The sequence below is a fragment of the Hypomesus nipponensis genome, chromosome 14 (genome assembly GCF_054491055.1).
Source record: "Hypomesus nipponensis isolate SF chromosome 14, ASM5449105v1, whole genome shotgun sequence".
Taxonomy (NCBI): Eukaryota; Metazoa; Chordata; class Actinopteri; order Osmeriformes; family Osmeridae; genus Hypomesus; species Hypomesus nipponensis.
The window spans coordinates 20,061,908-20,080,000 of NC_140374.1; the positions used below are offsets into that span (position 1 = coordinate 20,061,908).

At 47.8% G+C, this 18,093-nt stretch overlaps 1 protein-coding gene across 11 annotated transcripts in view; it reads left to right on the forward strand.

Moving 5' to 3' along the window:
* plekha5 (pleckstrin homology domain containing, family A member 5) overlaps positions 1 to 18,093 on the forward strand; it is a 77,781-nt gene that overhangs the window by 24,787 nt on the left and 34,901 nt on the right. For 6 of the 11 annotated variants that reach the window (XM_084672688.1, XM_084672690.1, XM_084672692.1 and 3 more), the window contains exons 4-6: positions 10,904 to 10,987; positions 17,354 to 17,474; positions 17,575 to 17,679. In XM_084672688.1, the coding sequence (XP_084528814.1) occupies positions 10,904 to 10,987; positions 17,354 to 17,474; positions 17,575 to 17,679 (310 nt within the window). Of the gene's footprint in view, positions 1 to 7,750; positions 7,863 to 10,069; positions 10,117 to 10,903; positions 10,988 to 13,810; positions 13,850 to 16,080; positions 16,401 to 17,353; positions 17,475 to 17,574; positions 17,680 to 18,093 lie in introns of those variants that run through there. The other 5 variants (XM_084672699.1, XM_084672695.1, XM_084672694.1 and 2 more) reach the window with 5 other exon arrangements.

An 18,093-nucleotide genomic window follows, 5' to 3' on the forward strand; every position in this document is an offset into this window, starting at 1 on the left:
GTCTTGGAACAGGAAGCCAGAGTACAGATGGCTGAGCAGCTTGCTCAGACTGTCCCCTCTGACCCGCACTGTGTGGGTGTCTGAGCACAAGCTTCCTATTGGCTATGGGGTTACCATTGCATTTCACATGAGTCCGTTCAGTCGGACTGCCTCTCCCTTCGTCTCTGGCTTCATGTGATCGTGTCGTCCCCCCTCCCTGGTTGGGTTAAGGGCAGGGGTGTCCAAATCCGGTCCTCGAGGGCCGCTGTCCTGCATGTTTTAGATGTTTCCCTGCTCCAACACACCTGATTCAAATGCATGTTTATTACCAGGCTGCGTCAGAGCTAGATAACGACCCTTATATTAGAATCAGGTGTGTTGGAGTAGGGAAACATCTAAAACCTGGTGGTGTCCCATGCCCCAGGTGGTGTCCCCTGCCCCAGAGCTCTCCGAGGGGTTAACCTCCTGAGGGCCATGCATGGCTGGAGGGCTGTGAACACGCTCTTTCTAATGGATTCATGATGCATTATTTAGGGGTGATTGTGTGTGTGTGTGTGTATGTGTGTGTGTGTGTGGGGGGGGGGGGGAGCCAGTGTCTGAACGCTTCTGATATTATCGTTGTTCTCATGCGGAGGAGCTTGGTTTGCTTCATTTTCTAAAATTCATCGGATCCCGCTGGGGGTTTTGTGTATGAGGCATTCAGGCTTCAGAGGAGCTGGAGGATCATAGAGATGTGTGCCTCACCCCTGCCAGCTGGGGTCGGCCAATGAAAAGGAACCCGAGTGTCTATTGACTGGCACAGGGAATCCTTCCTGTGCTGTTGACTGCTCCCAGCAGGTTCAGGAGTAGATGAATGGTCTGACCACTGGATTGGAGGTCATTGTTAAGGTGTTTTGGGTTTCAATAGCCAGTGAAACTAAGCTAAACCTACTTGATATTCAGATTTTTTTTGCTGAACTAATTTGAGGCTAAATGTTGTGAAACGTCGTCGTCTAATGTAAATAAATTTGTATTTTGATAGATTTTTTTTTTTTACCGGAGCAGGTAAAATGTCATTACTTAAATGTCGTAGGACATCCATGTGCAGGGGAGATGTAGTTTTAGTTGGATGCAGTTTGCCTCATCAATCTGCTGGCAGCAAAATAACAAAAAAAGTAACGAGGGAAGCGTCTGCCAAGCAAGCGGGCTGTTTATTGCTAATGTTAGGTGTTTCGCTCGAGGCTGTTTAGTTATCTGTTCCATCTTTGGCTCCAAGTTCCGAGCCACAGCCCCTCTCCCTCTGCAACTGTTAGTTTCTTTGTCTCCCCTCTTGCCTTTGTTTGCGTTTATGCTGAGAGAACAGTGCGCTGGCTACTTTGCTTAGATCCGGACCGTGACATCACGGCGTTCTCAGGTTTCAGCATTTTTACTACGGGCACACGCGCGCGGCAGGACTGACAGCTGGGACGCGTATTTCCCTGCTAGAGCAGTTATCGGAGCGCACTTCATAGGAGACGCTTCAAAAGAGAGGACTCATTCTTGAACTCTACATTTTTGCCCCCAACCGATGGCCGACATCTGGATAACCCATTTAAATTTGTGTTTCCCAGATATTTCTACGATTATCCTTTATCGTCAGTCACGTTGTGGAAGCTTTTTCTCTGTAAGTAAATGCGTTGTATCGTGTGATGGATTTTAATGGCTTGCAAACACTGTTGTTTTCAGTATTAGTTGGAATGCATTTGTATAATTTGTACGTTTGTCTTCGACGTTCAGTCAACGTCTAAATACTGTTTCTGCACGTTTCAAAAATAGCCTATATGTAGGGAGTATGAAAAGACTCGTGGTAGGATTCAGATCTTGATATGCGTGATTTCTTGGTATAATGGTACCGTGACGTGTAAGGAATCTATGCTTAAAACGGTCTTATTTCAGTGACAAATTTACTGTTCCGAACAGTAAAGATTTAGTTGAATTTAAGGTTGCTGATTGTAAGCTATTTTCTTGAGGTGCATTTCGATAGCTTAATATTTGCAGATAAATTACAAGGTTCGTAGACTTGTGAGTAGTCGGCCTGGTATAATAATTTACAGGATAGGAAATTGCAGTGTACCAGCCTTGGGCTAATATATCAACAGTGACTTCCCCTGGTCAACAAAACTTCTACGAATGCAGACATTCCGACTGTTGTAGCCGCAGGAGGTTTAGCACAATGTTCGGTTTTTATGAATTTATGAAAACACTACACCATTTTACAATAACTTGGTTTGTATAGTGCTTTTTGGGGGCTTTAAAAAAAAAGATATATATTTTTTCGTTTGTTTGACTGAGTCGTGGTTCTACCATCGCTAAAGAGCAAAGGGGTGTGCCTGCCTCTTTTTGTTCCATTACCTGGGTCTAACGTGCTAATTGGCGTCGCTTAGTTTTAATGGACTTGGTTATGCAGCAAATGAAACAAATAATAACCCTTTGCGTTTTTCATCGCAAAACCTGAATGGGTTTAGATAGTTCGAGAATGTGAAAGGGGAAGATTTCAGATATGTTCAAAGGCAAGGTAAGCTACTTCTTTTCCCGACTGCATTACAAAGCTTTACAGCAGGGCTGTTTTTCTCTGTCAGTCTGAATTGGGGGAAGATTCAGGATAATCCATAAAAGCCTTTGTCTGTTATTCACAGTCAATTAAGCTGTAATTGCAGCATTGCCCACCCTCCTCGCATTTCTAAGAGCAGTGACCCAGACAAGGTCTTCTCTAATAGGCTGACAAGCCCCCCCTCCTTCTGCAACTGGGGCCTAGAATCAGTTAAAACACTGGGAAGCATCAAGTAGTACGATTATCAATGCAAGCTTGATATTGCTTTGTGCTTTCTTTTAAAACATATACCATCAGTTCATATTCTGTCACCAGTTAAGGCAGGGTTGTCATGGATGCAGTTGGCAAATGCATCTCCGCATTCAAGGTCAGATGGAAACCAGGAGTTTGTGCCTCTTAGGATTTGTCTGTCGAGGGTGGGTAATCCTTGCATAGGGGCATACATATACAGTGCGCTTTAAGTGACAGAGAAAGGAAAATGACACAGCACAAAGTGTAGGAATTTAGTAGCTGTAGCAACAACTAAAAAAAAAAAAAAAACAACAAAACAAAATGGTATATTCCCCATGAGCTCATGGCACGGCTGCTGCAGAGTAGCAGGCGCTGAAGTCAAATCACTTCCCAGCCACCCCACTTTACCGTAATCAGAAAGCACTCGTTTCATTCAGGGAAGGGTAGAGAGCTGCATGAGTAATGTGAGTCTGCGTTCCTGGGTTGAGGGCCCAGTAGGCCTTAACGCTCGCTGACAGAGCCCAGACTTCAAGGAGAGGTAGAGAGAGGGAGAGGTAGAGAGAGGGAGAGGTAGAGAGAGGGAGAGGTAGAGAGAGGGAGAGGCACAGGAGGGCGAAGGTGTATCCTTCACCAGACAGGAGTGGAATGAGCTCACCCAGTGGAATTACAGAGACTAGAGGGAAGTGTCCACTCCCATATTAAACCCCCTTCTGCAGAGATGCTGTCAGATCCCCTGTTTCTGCAGGCTGCACAATGGGAGGGAAGAGAAGGGATTGAATCCACCAGGCCCTGTAGCTAGTTTTCACCCCTGTTTTGATTGAGGTTTTTAATATCCGTCTGAATGGTCTCCATTCATACCGTCCATAACTTCCCTTAGTTTAGCAGTGTTGGAGGCGCATTCATGCTGAAGGACTGTTGGGCCTTTGTCGTTGGTGTTTGCTTAGCTCCGTCTATTAAACTGTCTTCCGTCACTTCTCTGATGTGTTCCTGCTCTCCACAGTGATAGATGAGGAGAATTGCACACAACACTGGCTCTCTGTGCCCAACTCAATGTTACTCAAATTGTGTTGGCCATACTCACAGAAGCACAAATACTTTCAATACTAAAATTACTTATGCATATTTTCTTATACGTCAAGAGCAACTGGCTCCTTTTTTAAATACAAACAAAGCCTCTAAAAAACGTTATAGAGTTGAAAGTCAAACTACATTCGAATGCTACATCCAGAAATCAGATCCTCATTCAGTTTTAAAACTAGTAGTCGTCAAACTGAACTACTTTCAAAAGCTAAATGTAAGCTTTGCATCCCACTGGCCCCCCCAGATGGTGCTTCACAGTGCCAGGCCCTCCTCCACCTCCCCCTCCCCCTCTCCCTCCCACACAGCAGGGGGGTAAGAACCCTCTAAACCTGCAGCGATAGCTGTATCTGTGCAAACCAACTTCACCTCTGAGGTTCGGAGTGTCTCCTCGCCACCGCACCCTGTATCCCTCAACTTCCACGTCCTTCCTTGTTTGGCGTATCCAGACACACAACTAGGGGCTTAGGACACACAGTATTTGCTTGGTGCCATATTTCACGCGTGGGCCTGCAGCAGGAAGGGAGTGCTACAAACATGAATCGATGCAATGCTTATTAGAATCGGAAGGATGTTGGTGCGGAGTAGCTCTTGGCCTGTAGTGATGACATAAGGAGCCACACGAGTAAGGATGATTAGACATTGCGAGTCAATACTCTGTGAGACTGCCTTCCTCAGTGTCCTCCCTCAGCCTGGTTGAATGCAAACCGACTGTTGCCTTGAATGATGCCTGAAATTGGACAGCGAATTCCCCAAACTAAAGAAATAATACGTTAAGATTGATTGTGGAGTTGTGTGTGTGTGTGTCTCATGCTCGGTATGTTGGTTGCCTTGTTTCTTTTTGTAAAGTAGGCCTTAATATGCATGTTTTGACTGGTATAAATGGTAGAAGCCATTTTATTAGCTCTGTTTATAATGAGTGCAGTAATGGTCATACTAATAGGTATACCAATGCTTCACTATTTCCTCTTGAAATCCTCCCACTCTGCCCGTCCCTCAGTAAATGCCACTCGTCAGATACAGACAGTTTTTTTTTTCTGGGCCAGTTGCCATGGCGGTGAAGGAGATTTCAATCATTTGATTTGTTCAGCTGTGTGACCTTCACACAGTGCAGATTGTGGCAATGCAAACATCAAGATGTCTGCTAATTGAATTATTGGTGTAAAATCTTGTTAACAAAACGGGCGAATGGGTTGTGGTCGTGGGTGTGGTTGAATGCAGGAGTCAAAGGTTAAAGTCAGAGCTTTCCCCTCTGCAAAAGCTCTGATACTGGCTGGCCAATAATAGGACCATATGCAATGAAGTCCCGCCCTCCAAGTGTTGCTACCCTATCACAATGGCTGACTCGACTTGAGTGTTGATCTTAGTCTTGTGAGAAGTGTCTCCCAGGGACCGCATCCCCCTCTCGTTCTCTTTTCGCTTTATCCCCCCCCCCCCTTAGTTCGACACGCTACAATTCTTCCCGTTCAGCTCCATGGTTCGTGGCTATTCAGGGCACCAGTCCAGTGTCCCTCAGGCGTCGAGTACTCCCAGTGAAGTAGTCCCAGTGCAGTAGTCCCAGTGCAGTAGTCCCAGTGCAGTAGTCCCAGTGCAGTAGTCCCAGTGCAGTAGTCCCAGTGCAGTAGTCCCAGTGCAGTAGTCCCAGTGCAGTAGTCCCAGTGCAGTAGTCCCAGTGCAGTAGTCCCAGTGCAGTAGTCCCAGTGCAGTAGTCCCAGTGCAGTAGTCCCAGTGCAGTAGTCCCAGTGCAGTAGTCCCAGTGCAGTAGTCCCAGTGCAGTAGTCCCAGTGCAGTAGTCCCAGTGCAGTAGTCCCAGTGCAGTACTCCCAGTGCAGTACTCCCAGTGCAGTAGTCCCAGTGCAGCCTTATTCTCTGCTTTCCCACACTGCAGGTGCTAGACTCCACCTGTCACAAGGCTGTGAGCTTTACCCAGTACTTGCCAGTCCAGCATGGTGTTGTGATGTCTTGGCCAAGTTCCCTCCTGAGTAATAGGATTACACTCCTACATGCTCTAACCAGGGGCTTATATGCCAATGAATGGCTTTGTTTGTAGATTCAGGGGATTTGACTGGCCCGTAAAGGAAGTCTTTGTGCACAGACGGTGTGTTTTTAATGCATGTATTAATACGTTGCTTTTAATTTGATCTGTCAATCGAAAGGCTCTGAGATAGTTTTGGTCTTTTTTCCTCAGAGGATCCTGCTGCTGGTTTGGTAGCATGTTTAGCGAACGGTAGCTGTGAGTCAGAAGGAGAGAGGGGGTTTCTGGGATTGTGGTGATTATGGTTGATTGTGGTAAAGGGCAATCAAATGTTTCCTGGCTGTATATTTTGTGCACACCCTTTCCATAGACTAAGTTGCCAAGTCAATGCCATTTTAATGAGAATGTGTTATAGAGACCTAATTCAAAACCAAAATCAGGGTGGGGTTGCCTTGACCTGAGATGACAAGCATGGCAAAAGATCCCGAGTTAAACCTTCAAACCGAGACTGCATCAGTTTGAGGATGAAAGTCGTCTAGGTTCTCCTCACCCCCGTCATGGAGAACCTGTTGGACAGTTTCCGTAATCCTGTCAGCGACCAGACTCGCTCTCCTTGCATCTTAACCCACCTGCCTGTGTTTGTTTCCTTCAGTGTGAAAGTCTGGATTTAATTCTGCTTGTCAGCTTCTGTTGTTTACAGACAGCTTGCATCCTAATTAGGGAAAGGTTGGTCAGAGAACTTGTTTATCATTTCCTTAAAATGTTTTTGACGATAATGAGTTCTCAGCCCTGATGGAAACCAAGTGGGCTGTTGATGGACCGATTGTCTGTTTACAGGCAACGAACCATAACCGGGTGAGTTGTTACACAAACGTTTAATTGTGAACCTGATGCATTTATGGGTTCAATGAAAACGATGTAGCTGAAAGCAATCGGTGTTATCTGGTCAAATAAATAGATCGCAGTGGGCCAAGTTTAATGATTTAGAAAAGCAGGCTAGAGAAATAAAATCGGTGAATTGGAATGTTGGCCATACCCCCCACAAGCGCATTAAAAGGGAGAAAGATTCAAGTCCCCTCAAGGGCTTCCAAGGAAAATAACTATCAGTTCAGAGTAGCATGTCATATTAACTCTCAACTGCGGCGTTCCGTCGCTGCAAGTGAATGTGATGAACAGAACGGCCGTATTCTGCTCCTGTTGTTGATGTAGCCCCTTGGTGTTTTGAGGTTAAAACATGGAGAGCTGTGGAGAGCAGGATCCAGAGGCCCACCAAGGACAATAAAAGCCTTCCTCCCCCAGCCTGGAGGTCTTCATTACCCCTCCTCAGGCCTAATGATGGAGGACAGCCCAGCGCCTCAAGCTTCAAGCCCAGCCCTCGGCCCTGCAGGGTGGTCATCCACACCGCTGCTCCTACCTGCCCCCTCCCACATCTATAGGAAGGGAGGGGTCCTGAACCTCCCGCTGGGCGTCCCCCTGCCCTCCCTCACCCTGCAGGCTTCAAAACAAGCATAGGAGAGGCCAACCCAGAGGCACAAACTGCATGTTTTCGCCCTCTGTCAGGGGGAAAAGAGCTACCAGATGCTCCTCCTACTATACAGCTTCTGTGACCCTAGAAGGCCATCCGTTTTTACTGCTGTGACCACAGACCACATCCTTCAAAACACGTGATGCCGTTTCACGTTAATATGCGGAGTAGGATTAGTTGAGGAGTTAGGAAAAATACATTGCTTTAGCAGTGATTTTTAAATTAATTTTTTTAAGATGCAGTTCCACGTTGAGAGGTAATTCCAGTATTAACCATTAATACTTCCTGTAGGGGGCGCTTCTGATGCATGGCTCCACAGCCTCCAAGCCGACACATGTTCTTCATAAATAACATGTTCACAACATTCTTCTGTCACGTTTGCCTGTCGTTCCAGATGCCTTGTGACAACCGTGAAACCCATTTAAAACAACGTCCTCGGTGCTTCAGTCACGCTGCGAGCGCTCCTGCTGCTTGTGGCCAAGAATGATCCCCATGATGATGAAGGGGTACGCAAGGTCCCATTGCTGCCTCACGGTACCGACTCAAATCAACAGGTGTACGTCCTGGCGCTAGTGTGTCTGCTTCCTGCAGACCCGGGGAACAAGAGACTACTCAGGGATTGGATTCTCACCAGTCACCACACCAGAACAGTCACTTCACAGTGACTGTATTTTCTCTGGGAGGTTCGGGGGACTATTCCTTGCTCACTTGGATCAGGTTTGATACAGGGTCTGTTCCCTGGTGCAGTAGCAGTCTTCTAACGAAACAGCGTTGTGTAAACCCGGCCTGTGGGCGTGTCAATCAACACATCTGCAAAGACTTACTTTGCATCGGGAGGGGTGGGATTTTATAGGTGTCACCCATGGTTGAAAGAGCCTCTCGCTGAGTGTTGATTGTGAAGGCGGTGTCTTCACAGAAAGCCGTGAAGGTTTTACAGCTTCCCGTGTCAGTGATCTATGTGCATGTTCCCTCCGAAAGGTGGACTTGAACGACTGGTCTCGCGTTAAATTCTCTACAGATGCTGCTGTCTATCTGTGCTTACATAATGTAAGCACCAGCAGCTAGATAGATGTGCATCACGTCCTCAGTGCATCTCACCACCTTATCAGAGATGAGAGCTTAGTGCCCTTGAATTGCCCGTGTTGCCTTTCTATGGGAGTTAAATCAATGATGTTATCTTAACGTAAAACGCACGCGAATCCTGCAGTCCTGGCTTTCTGGTTCGTTTCAGCTGCCCCTGACTGTAGCTGTTCTTAGCTGTCAGACGGTGTTGGCGCTCCACAGCACAGCTAGCTGTTCCATTTAGATTTATGACAGGGGAAGCATATAGGGCGGATAGAGTTGGGAAGGTCAGTACCTTACAATAGCATTAGCGGTCACCAAAGGTAGCGGACAATACACCTGTCAAAGTGTTGACATTAGTAGGGTGTCAGCCATGCTTTGAACTCTCAAGAATTGCCCAATATCGGAACATTGGAAAAGTGATGTCGGCCATTAACACCAATCGCAATCTTCATTTGCAACCTTATTCTGTCCCAAGGTCGACGTGGGGTTTGCCCCACATCCATCCCCCAGCCTGCATGTTTCTCTGCTCGACTCTGCAGCCAGTGTACGTGCTGAGCAGTCGCACGCACGAGTGAGGGGATGCCAGACACAAATGGTGCCGTTCGTCTACCCCAAGACCGCACAGAAAATCCTCTGCAGCCAGCATTGCCTACAGTAATTACAGGCCTGGACTAGGGCGAGGGCTGCTCGCCAGGCTAAACTGAAACTCAACCCCCTTATTTCAGACTTACTATTTGCTTTTTTCCAGGCATGCACAGCCCATGTTTAAATCTGTATTATTTTTGGGCGACACCACTGGCTCTTTTCCCTTCATGGTAGCTGCTGGCACAGTGAGCTGAGATGTTGGAAGGAGCGGCCTGATTCCGTTAGCCGTGTGTTCACGGTGGAGACTGTTGTAGATTTTCACTTTTCAGAAGTGTTTACGTGCTGTGTTCGGCCCGCCCTTGGCCTCTGTCGCTTCAGTCGACAGCAATGAAGGTTTATAAACACTCTTCTACTGTATGGAAATGCTTCCACTCTGCCACAGACCTTGCCTCTGATGCAATCTGCCAGCTAAGTAATCAAATGAGTGCGGATTTGCTCAGCCTAAATTGTACACTATTCAATCGGAAGTTATTTAAACGGGTTCCGACCGTGAACTAACTTATTCAGCTCCTAGGCTCCTCTCCAGCCCAGCGATTTGCCAAATGAACAGGCTGATTTATGGCAGCTGACGACAGTTAGCAGCAGCGTTTCCCAGGACATGAAAGCCTCCTCCAGGGCCTATCCATTCAGAGAGCAAGGCCTCTGTCTGAGCAGGGTGTGCTGCTGGTAGAGACGACCCTGCCCTCGCCGCTGCCCCTCCTCCCTCCCCTCCTGCCCTGCTCGGCTCCATGCTCCGCACCGGGGTGCTAAATCACGTCCGTGTGGGAAGCCGCGTCGTACGAGGCGGACGCTGTTATTGGACCACAGGGCTGGCTGGGTGGGTGGGAGCGACTGCGTCCGTGTGATCCGTCTGGAGGCTGGAGGCTACACAGGACTGGGCAGGCAGCAGCAGCCTCCAGACCAGGGGGGCCCACAGCACTGTTCCTGTATCGCACACGCATGCACACGCACACGAGGAGTTCTAGATCGGGGCGTGTTGGGGAGCGTATGTGTGAGGAGCTTCTAAAGAAGGCTCAGCATGCTGAAGTTCACGACCACACGTGGCTCCAGGTCTGTACTGCACTTTACTGCCTGAGTCCCTGCAGGCGCTGGACGTCTGTCACATCTGGGGAGGAACGAGTGGCTTTTACACTTTAGTCTGAATGATTTGGATTTCTAAACGTGCCTTCATTTCCAGCCGTCATGCTGCTTTTGGGTCTGTTGTCAGTGTGCTGGAAGGAGTGTTGACGTTGTTGTTGTTGTTGTTAGCTGTGGACTGTTTGATTCTGCTGACAGTTGGAGGCCTTTGTTATGTTCTATATCCTTCACCTCTGTGAAGGGTGAGTCCGAAAATGTTATCCGTGTTTACAAGGAGTCGGCCTATTGTTCAAATCTTAAGACTGGTCATTTTTGCTATTCTTTGTGGTTCTATAAGTGCAGTCATTTCAAGTGTGTAGAACAAAACCTGTACGTTTTGCTGTGAATTTATCTCAATTTTGCCTGTGTGTGGGATGAGTCCATGTGTTTGTGGGTGTAAGATTACCACAGGGAATTCAGTTAGAGGGAATTGTCACCCCTCTGCTACATTTCCTCTCCTCTTGCAAAATCTTTTAATCCTACCCTGTCCAGATTGACCAAAGCCAGCCTCAGGCGTGCGACAGTGCCCCTGACTTTGACCATGATTCTTTGAGGGAATGTTCTGTTCTTTTGTCTTGCTTTGTAAGATTTCACGGCAGCCTGTTTATCCATTCCTAAGATTTCGAGTCTTGACAAGTAGTTGTAACGGTAATGACAGGACTAAATGGCAGTGGTGTTCTAACATTTCTCTCTCTCTCCCTCTTCCCTTTTCACCCTGCAGCCACAATGAGCGGAAGGTGACCTGCAAGCATCCTGTCTCAAGCTCACCCTCACAAGACAACTGCATCTTTGTCGTCAACGAACAGTAAGCCTCTTCAGTTCTCTCTCAGAATGTCACCAGACTGCATTTTTCTGACGTGCAGTAATGTGGTTTAGAATCCAGTGTCAAGCAACACTCAGTATTAGCCATGGCAACCAACATCTCGCTGTTGACAATATGTCCCTTATGACCTCAAATAATTCCCTTGTTTTTTTCCCTCCTGTTCCTTCTGTTTAACAGCATTTCCAAATATACGCTTTTTCTGTCATGTTCACAGGTGTCACTTGCGGTGTAAAACAAGACTGCTGTGTGTTTCTCTGACACCTGCAGTGCATAGTTCTAATCATTCTGTTAAAAGCCCTGGGAGAGGAGGCAGGGGGAGAGAGAGATGCCATCATGGTCTCCAGCAGACGTCTGGCCCAGTCTTTCTCATCAAGCACTGTGCTGACTTGGCCTTGTCAGAGAGCAGCAGCATGTGACCCCCCCCCCCCACTAGTTCTACTTTCCACAGCACCGCATCACATGTTCATCCACATGACCTAACTGGGGTCCAGTCACCTCCAGCTGTCCGTGCTGGGAAACATCCCCTCCTGCCCTGTTGCTGTATGTCAAAACCTCGCTCAGGAAACTTGTGATCAGTCCATGAAAGACCACCCCCCCCACCCCCACCAGGCCTCTCCACTCTCAGCTGTGGGGGCCTGGGGCCGGTAGTGTAGACACGCAGACACATACAGATGGGTGTTCTCTCCTGAGACTCGGGCACAGTGACAGAGTGTTGGAACAGAGCAGAGAGAGAGAAGGAGTGTGGATGGAGGATTTGTAGCTCTGCTGTGAAACCTTTCACAGTCAGCTCACAGCTCACCTTTCCCGCCAGCCCCTCCCCTGGCCCTGGCACCTCTGATACATGGTCCTGCTAGACCATGCCCCCCCCCCTCCTCCAGCTGAAGAGGGGCGGGGGGGTGCTCGCCATGGCTCTGTCTCCCTGGTAACCTCAGCATCACGCCCCTGTGTGACAGACAGGCGTCTCAACCTTCCAATGTCCCTCCAAGTCCTGGGCATTGTTTCCACTGGCCTAACCGGTTTGTGGTTTAGTTTCAAATAGGAAATGCCGCCGCTGTGGTTTCTATTATGCTTGCCGCAACACTTTCAACCATAAATGTAACCCCCCAAGCACAAACCATGACCACAGCCCATAGCCAGCATCATATTGCTTATATATTAAAATCTCGCATGAGAGAACAAAAACTCGGGGCAATTTGATCATTGTGTGGTCAACCAAAAGATTATTTTCCCTCTGAATTAAAAGATATGAAATTGGGGGCCTTGTTTCAAAACATGTTCGGTTTGTATTCCTTCTGCTGGAGCTACAGTAGGCCTGGTGCTGATGATGATGCATTTTTACATTTAGCAGATGCTCTTATCCAGAGCGACTTACTGTAAGTACAGGGACATTTCCCCCTGAGGCAAGTAGGGTGAGGTACCTTGCCCAAGGACACAACATCATTTGGCACGGCCAGGAATCGAACCGGCAACCTTCTGATTTAATAGCCCGATTCCATAACCGCTCAGCCATCTGACCCCCATGCTGATGTGGCTGGACTGTCACGCTGGGCCCTGCTGACACATTTCCTGCCCACTCTGTAACTCAGTCAGCCCCCCCGATCCTGCAGTGAATCCTGCCTGGCTCGCCACGCAAGAGCCAGCCATTATCAAATTCTACCATTCGTATTTTTAACCTATGCGTCATGCTTTGATACGCCCATCTGGAAAAACCGTTCTTTTTCCTCTGAAGGTCAGTTTGTTTGCAATCACGGCGATGTGTGAGCCATACCGCAAACCCCTTTTCACTGTCACAGGGCTACATTCTGTGTTCAATTAAGCAGATGCTTAAACCAGCTGTTTGTGTTTGAGTAAAAGTTAAAAAGGAGTAAATCTTCGCTCTGGACGTGTGTAGGGACGGCTGAGGAGGATTTAATCTCCTCCTCATGCTTTCCCCCCCAGGATAAAGAGCCCTCACTGAACATCACTGTCTAATCGGCTACAAGCCGGAGAGAAAATGGGTGGAAAAAAGATTACCTTGCTTTAGTTTGATTACTAGAAATGACACCTCCTTCAAAATCCAAGGCGATGATTATCACAATTCTCCTTATAACCCCCCCCCCCCCCCCCCACATGACTTGTGGGGAGGGAGGGGAATGTAATATGATATTGTAAAATATGAAACGCAGTTTAAGATGGAGAGGGTCGGGGGAACGACTCAGTCTTTCAGCAGGCTGCTATGTAAACACCCTCATGCATCCTGACGCGTGACTCATGCCGTCTCGGGCACCCTTGAAAGCCACGCCCACAGCAATCTGTGCATTGTGCTGTCACTCTGGGACGAGGCCGTTCCGAGCACTCGTCAAGGTCGCGGTCTCTGACAGATAGGGGCCCTCGGGGGCAGTTGGGACACAAAGGCGAACTCGCCGCACAGACTCTGAAAAGTGTCCCTCAGCCGTCTTTTAATGTCACCCGTTGCAGATCTCTTAGTGATGAAGAGTTGAGTAGTTTGACAGGTGAGGCGAACATGTAGTTAAATGGCGTGTGTCGGAATCCTGTTTGGGGTTGCTATTGTTGCGTTTCTACGGTCACCACAGAGTGACAGCCCCAGCATTCATCACTACTTTTCCAAAATGGAGGCGGATGGTAGGAGCTCCTTCCTGGCACCAGTGCCACATTCCATTTGAAGGGTACATAGCTGAACAGGATTCAAAAATGTCCCCCTGATACTCAACCTAATGCTTTTCTACCATGTTTGGAATATTTACCTCATGTAATGGTTTTGTTTATATGCTGTCAGCTCATACATATTTCTATATTGTTCTCTAGCATAAATTCTGGGAAATTGGTTCACCCTATGTTTAGCAGGTAAATACTCATATCCAAGGCTTGAATGGTTCCTCTGTGGTATTCTGTGTGTGTTTTTATGTAAAACACCCGTGCCTGGTTGTGTGTCGTCCTGTGTCTTTACACAGACTGCGGGTGTTTTGAAATAGTGTTTTGCCTGAGATCGTCCTATGCATTTGCATGGCAAACTCCCGACAGATCTGTTTGTAATGATGAGATGTTTATGTATTTTCACGTGAGTCTGATCAACTGACCGCACCCACCTCTGGTCTCACTTCCTGACTGCAGAAAGTCCTATCTGGTACTGTCGGTTCGTGGCACATTTTGATACGAGTCTGTGGAAATCGTAGTGGAGAACATCACAGTACTGTTCCTCTCTAAGGGGATCGTAGTGGAGAACATCACAGTACTGTTCCTCTCTAAGGGGATTGTAGTGGAGAACATCACAGTACTGTTCCTCTCTAAGGGGATCGTAGTGGAGAACATCACAGTACTGTTCCTCTCTAAGGGGATCGTAGTGCAGAACATCACAGTACTGTTCCTCTAAGGGGATCGTAGTGCAGAACATCACAGTACTGTTATTCTCTAAGGGGATCGTAGTGGAGAACATCACAGTACTGTTCCTCTCTAAGGGGATTTGTTGTTCTAACTAGACCAAATATCTCGGAGTGACGGGACCAGTTGGCTGAGATGCCTGGAGCATGCTAATTGTTTCACAGGCTTACTCCACATTGATCTGAGAGGTGTCAAAAAAAAGTGTGATACATTTCCCAATGTGTTGCTGCCAACTAAAGCATCCATCCTAAATATGTAACACTACAGTAACAGCGGCTTCCAGAAATAGTGGTTAAGATGGACGGGAGTCTGGGTGTTAATTCGGGGTGTAACAATACACTCAGCTCACGATTCAATAAGTATCCTGATACTAGGTGTACGATAGATAGATAGATAGAATATCACGATACTGGGTGTACAATACGGTACGTATCACGATATTTTGAACATTTTAAATTAAACTAAAATTCAAATAACAGATTTATTTCCAAAACATTAAACATTTTCAATAGTCTTCTTTGTTGTACATACAATTTAGATAACTCAGTTCAAGCAATTTCTGTGAATGCAATGAATGCACGCATGACGCAGTTGCAGAGTAGGTCTCGTGCTGGTAGCTCAACCAATAGTATCAAACGGATGTCATATTGTAAAAATATTGCCATAACTCTACGATACACATTGTAAAAATGTTGTATTGCGGTATATTGTTACACCCCTAGTGTTAACCCATAATGAACAATCCACTGACATTTTTAGAGGTGACCATGTTTCCATGTCTGTCTGCATGCCTTGTCTATTAATCTCTGGTTGGAAGAAGAGTTTCCCCACTAAGTCAGGTTCCCCACATAACAAAGTCCCTAAAGCCCCTCCTTATGTCATTAGAAATGCTGTGTTGTCTTTTTGAAAACTGCATCCTCAGCCAGTCATTTCAGTTCCCCGGTGTGCCTAAAGAACCCAGCATTACTGGGAGGGTAATCCCCCCCCCCCCCTTTTTGCAGTAGACACACACACACGCAAGCACACACACGCTAGCACACACACTCGATGACGCCACTCGTTCAGCCGCAGAGAGGCCAAGTGCAGGGGAATTCTTATCTACATCCGGGAAAGTCTTTTTTCTGTGTGGAATTAACGCGAGGGCTTTGTTGGCCCAGAGTTGTATTCGTGTCTTTGAGCGCACACTTAATCCTCTCAAAACCAGGGCCACGCTGTTCAGTGCCAACTGCCACCGCTCAGCAGCGTTCTCGACCCATTGAGCTCCTTCAAGTTGAACACGGTCCTCTGTGTAGAGTGACGTTGGTAAAGATCGGCAGTGAAAATGCCAGGTGTCCCGCCAAGCACCTCCTATTCTAGTCTCCGGACCCAGCTGGTGACAGACGAGTGGCACACATGGGGGCAGCAGCTCTCTCACATCGTCTGGAGTTTCAGAGGAGGGCCTTTCTTCTACAACCTTGTTGAACCCTGCGATGAAGACACAGACAAAGCTCTGACACAGAAAGCTCTGACACAGAGAAAGTTCTGATACAGAGAAAAGCTCTGACACAGAGCCCAAGCATGGCAGGGTTTGCGTGTGTGCGTGGTGTTGCGCCCTCACGCAACAGCACACAATTTGACGAGTTCACATCTTTTTAATTTCAGATCCAGCAGTGTGATTATTGGGCTCGGGGTTAATTGGCAACAAAGCGACCACCCAACACACATACGTGCGCGCACACACAGTCAGAGACTGAAATCATACCCTAAACAGAGCGTCAATTAGAGCCACTTCCAGGGAAGGGAGCGCGCTTTCCCTCACCTCTTCGTCACGTCAGCTCAACAGACTCTCTTATCTCCAAGGCCCACTGTCCTGCCAGCAAATAGGTAGCCCGTTTCTCTGTCTGTCCTTCTGTGGTTTCGTCGTGTCTGTTGCGTCTGTCGCTGCGTCGGTCCTGCGTCATGTCCTGCACGAGAATGAGCACCTGCCCGATTCCTCACGGATACGTGTCACCCCGGTCCATTCCTACCCCCCTTTATGGTGCGTACGTGTCGTCCCCCTGCTCTTGCCCTGCCAAAGCATGCAGAAGGAGGGGAGGAGGGGAGGAAAAGGGTGGGTGGGTGGATGGATTGTGTTGTTTAGGCTGGATGCAGAGGAGACCATGAAGGTGTTGTTGTGATGTATTGATTACTTTAGAATGAGTTTGGTAGACAGTAGAGCGGCACAGTCCAGTTGAAGTCAGAGAAGGCCAGGGTGTTTGTCCTTGTTTAGTGACCTGAAACCTAATATATCCACGAGACGACTCTCTTCACCACTGCAGTATTTCTGTTCTCCTCTCCAGCCATAGTGCTGCTCCCTGTAGACCCCACCGCATCACCGCGTTCCTAAAGAATGTAGGACACCATCCTGGGACGAGGAACGTCACATTATTCAGGTGTTTGATCCTCGGGCTGCAGAGTGAAATCATTTGAAAACCTTTCAACCTAAAAAAAAAATAATAATAGAATAAAAAAAGTCTTCAGCTTTTTCAGATTGACTTTAGTCTTCCTCTGCATCGAGTCAAAGTTCTCTGGGAGGCCGCGCCGCCTTCTTTTCTCCTCGTTTTTTGCTGCCGCATAAACTGCCGCAGCTCAATTTGTCAGCCAGACTTTGCAGACCATTTAAAGTTGTTAAGAGGACGGGGCGATGGATCTACCCTGACATGGTGGGAGTAATTGGCATCCATTCATAGGGCCATGTTGAGATCTCATTAGGAGCCTAGGGGTTCTAAACTTCAGAGAGACTGCCTAACCGGCCTGCCTGGGCAGACTGAGCCGATTGGACAGCCGAGAGGCAGCGTTGACATGGGGCTCCCGTGCTGTTCCAACTCAGGTCGTTAAGCAGGAGATGTCTCACTGAGAGTTGGTTTGACTGATGGTTGTAGCAGAAGGCAGGCAGGCAGGCCTGCGAATGCTCACGTGCTCATGTGCTGTTCTCCCTGCTCTCCCGCCCAGATCGGCACCCAAAGCGCCAGTGAATGAACAGAAGGAACGGCCTGTAAGCACCATGAGTGAGGCCACAAACTACACAGGTGGCTCCGACTATGCCACACACCCCGCTAGTCCAGCAGGGAGGGTGAGACACACACATACACACACACACACACGATTCATCAAGCTCCATGTATAATTCGAGTTTCAAATCATTTTCTTTCATTTTTTTACTTCATTTTTAGCCCTCGAGACCTTCAAAAAAAATCCACAACTTTGGGAAGAGATCCAACTCGATAAGGAGGAACCCCAATGCCCCAGTCATCAAGAGTAACTGGCTGTACAAACAGGTGAGTGAGTGGGTGACTTTACATAACGGCCCTGCAGCACAGTGAATCCATCCATGACTCACACACACACACACACACACAGACGGAAGCTGGACTTCTCCAAGCTGTGCTTGAAATTACATAAAACCTGGCCTTACACTCTGTAAACAACAGTTATGAATATAAATCCCTTGTTGTGCTGCACCCTCCCGTCCTTTCTGTACAGGGGGCAGAACTTAGATTCTCCTGTCAGTTTGATCAACAGTCTTAAGAGCAGCACAAAAGGAGTTCTTCCATACAGGATCCTGGAGGGGTCTTTGTCCAGCCTTTCTGCTCTGTCAGTCAAACGGGCCGAGGGGGTATTTTAATATCCGACCCTCCTCACGGTCCTCTGCCTGCCTGCAGCATGGGTGAAAAGGGAGGGATTCTGAGGCA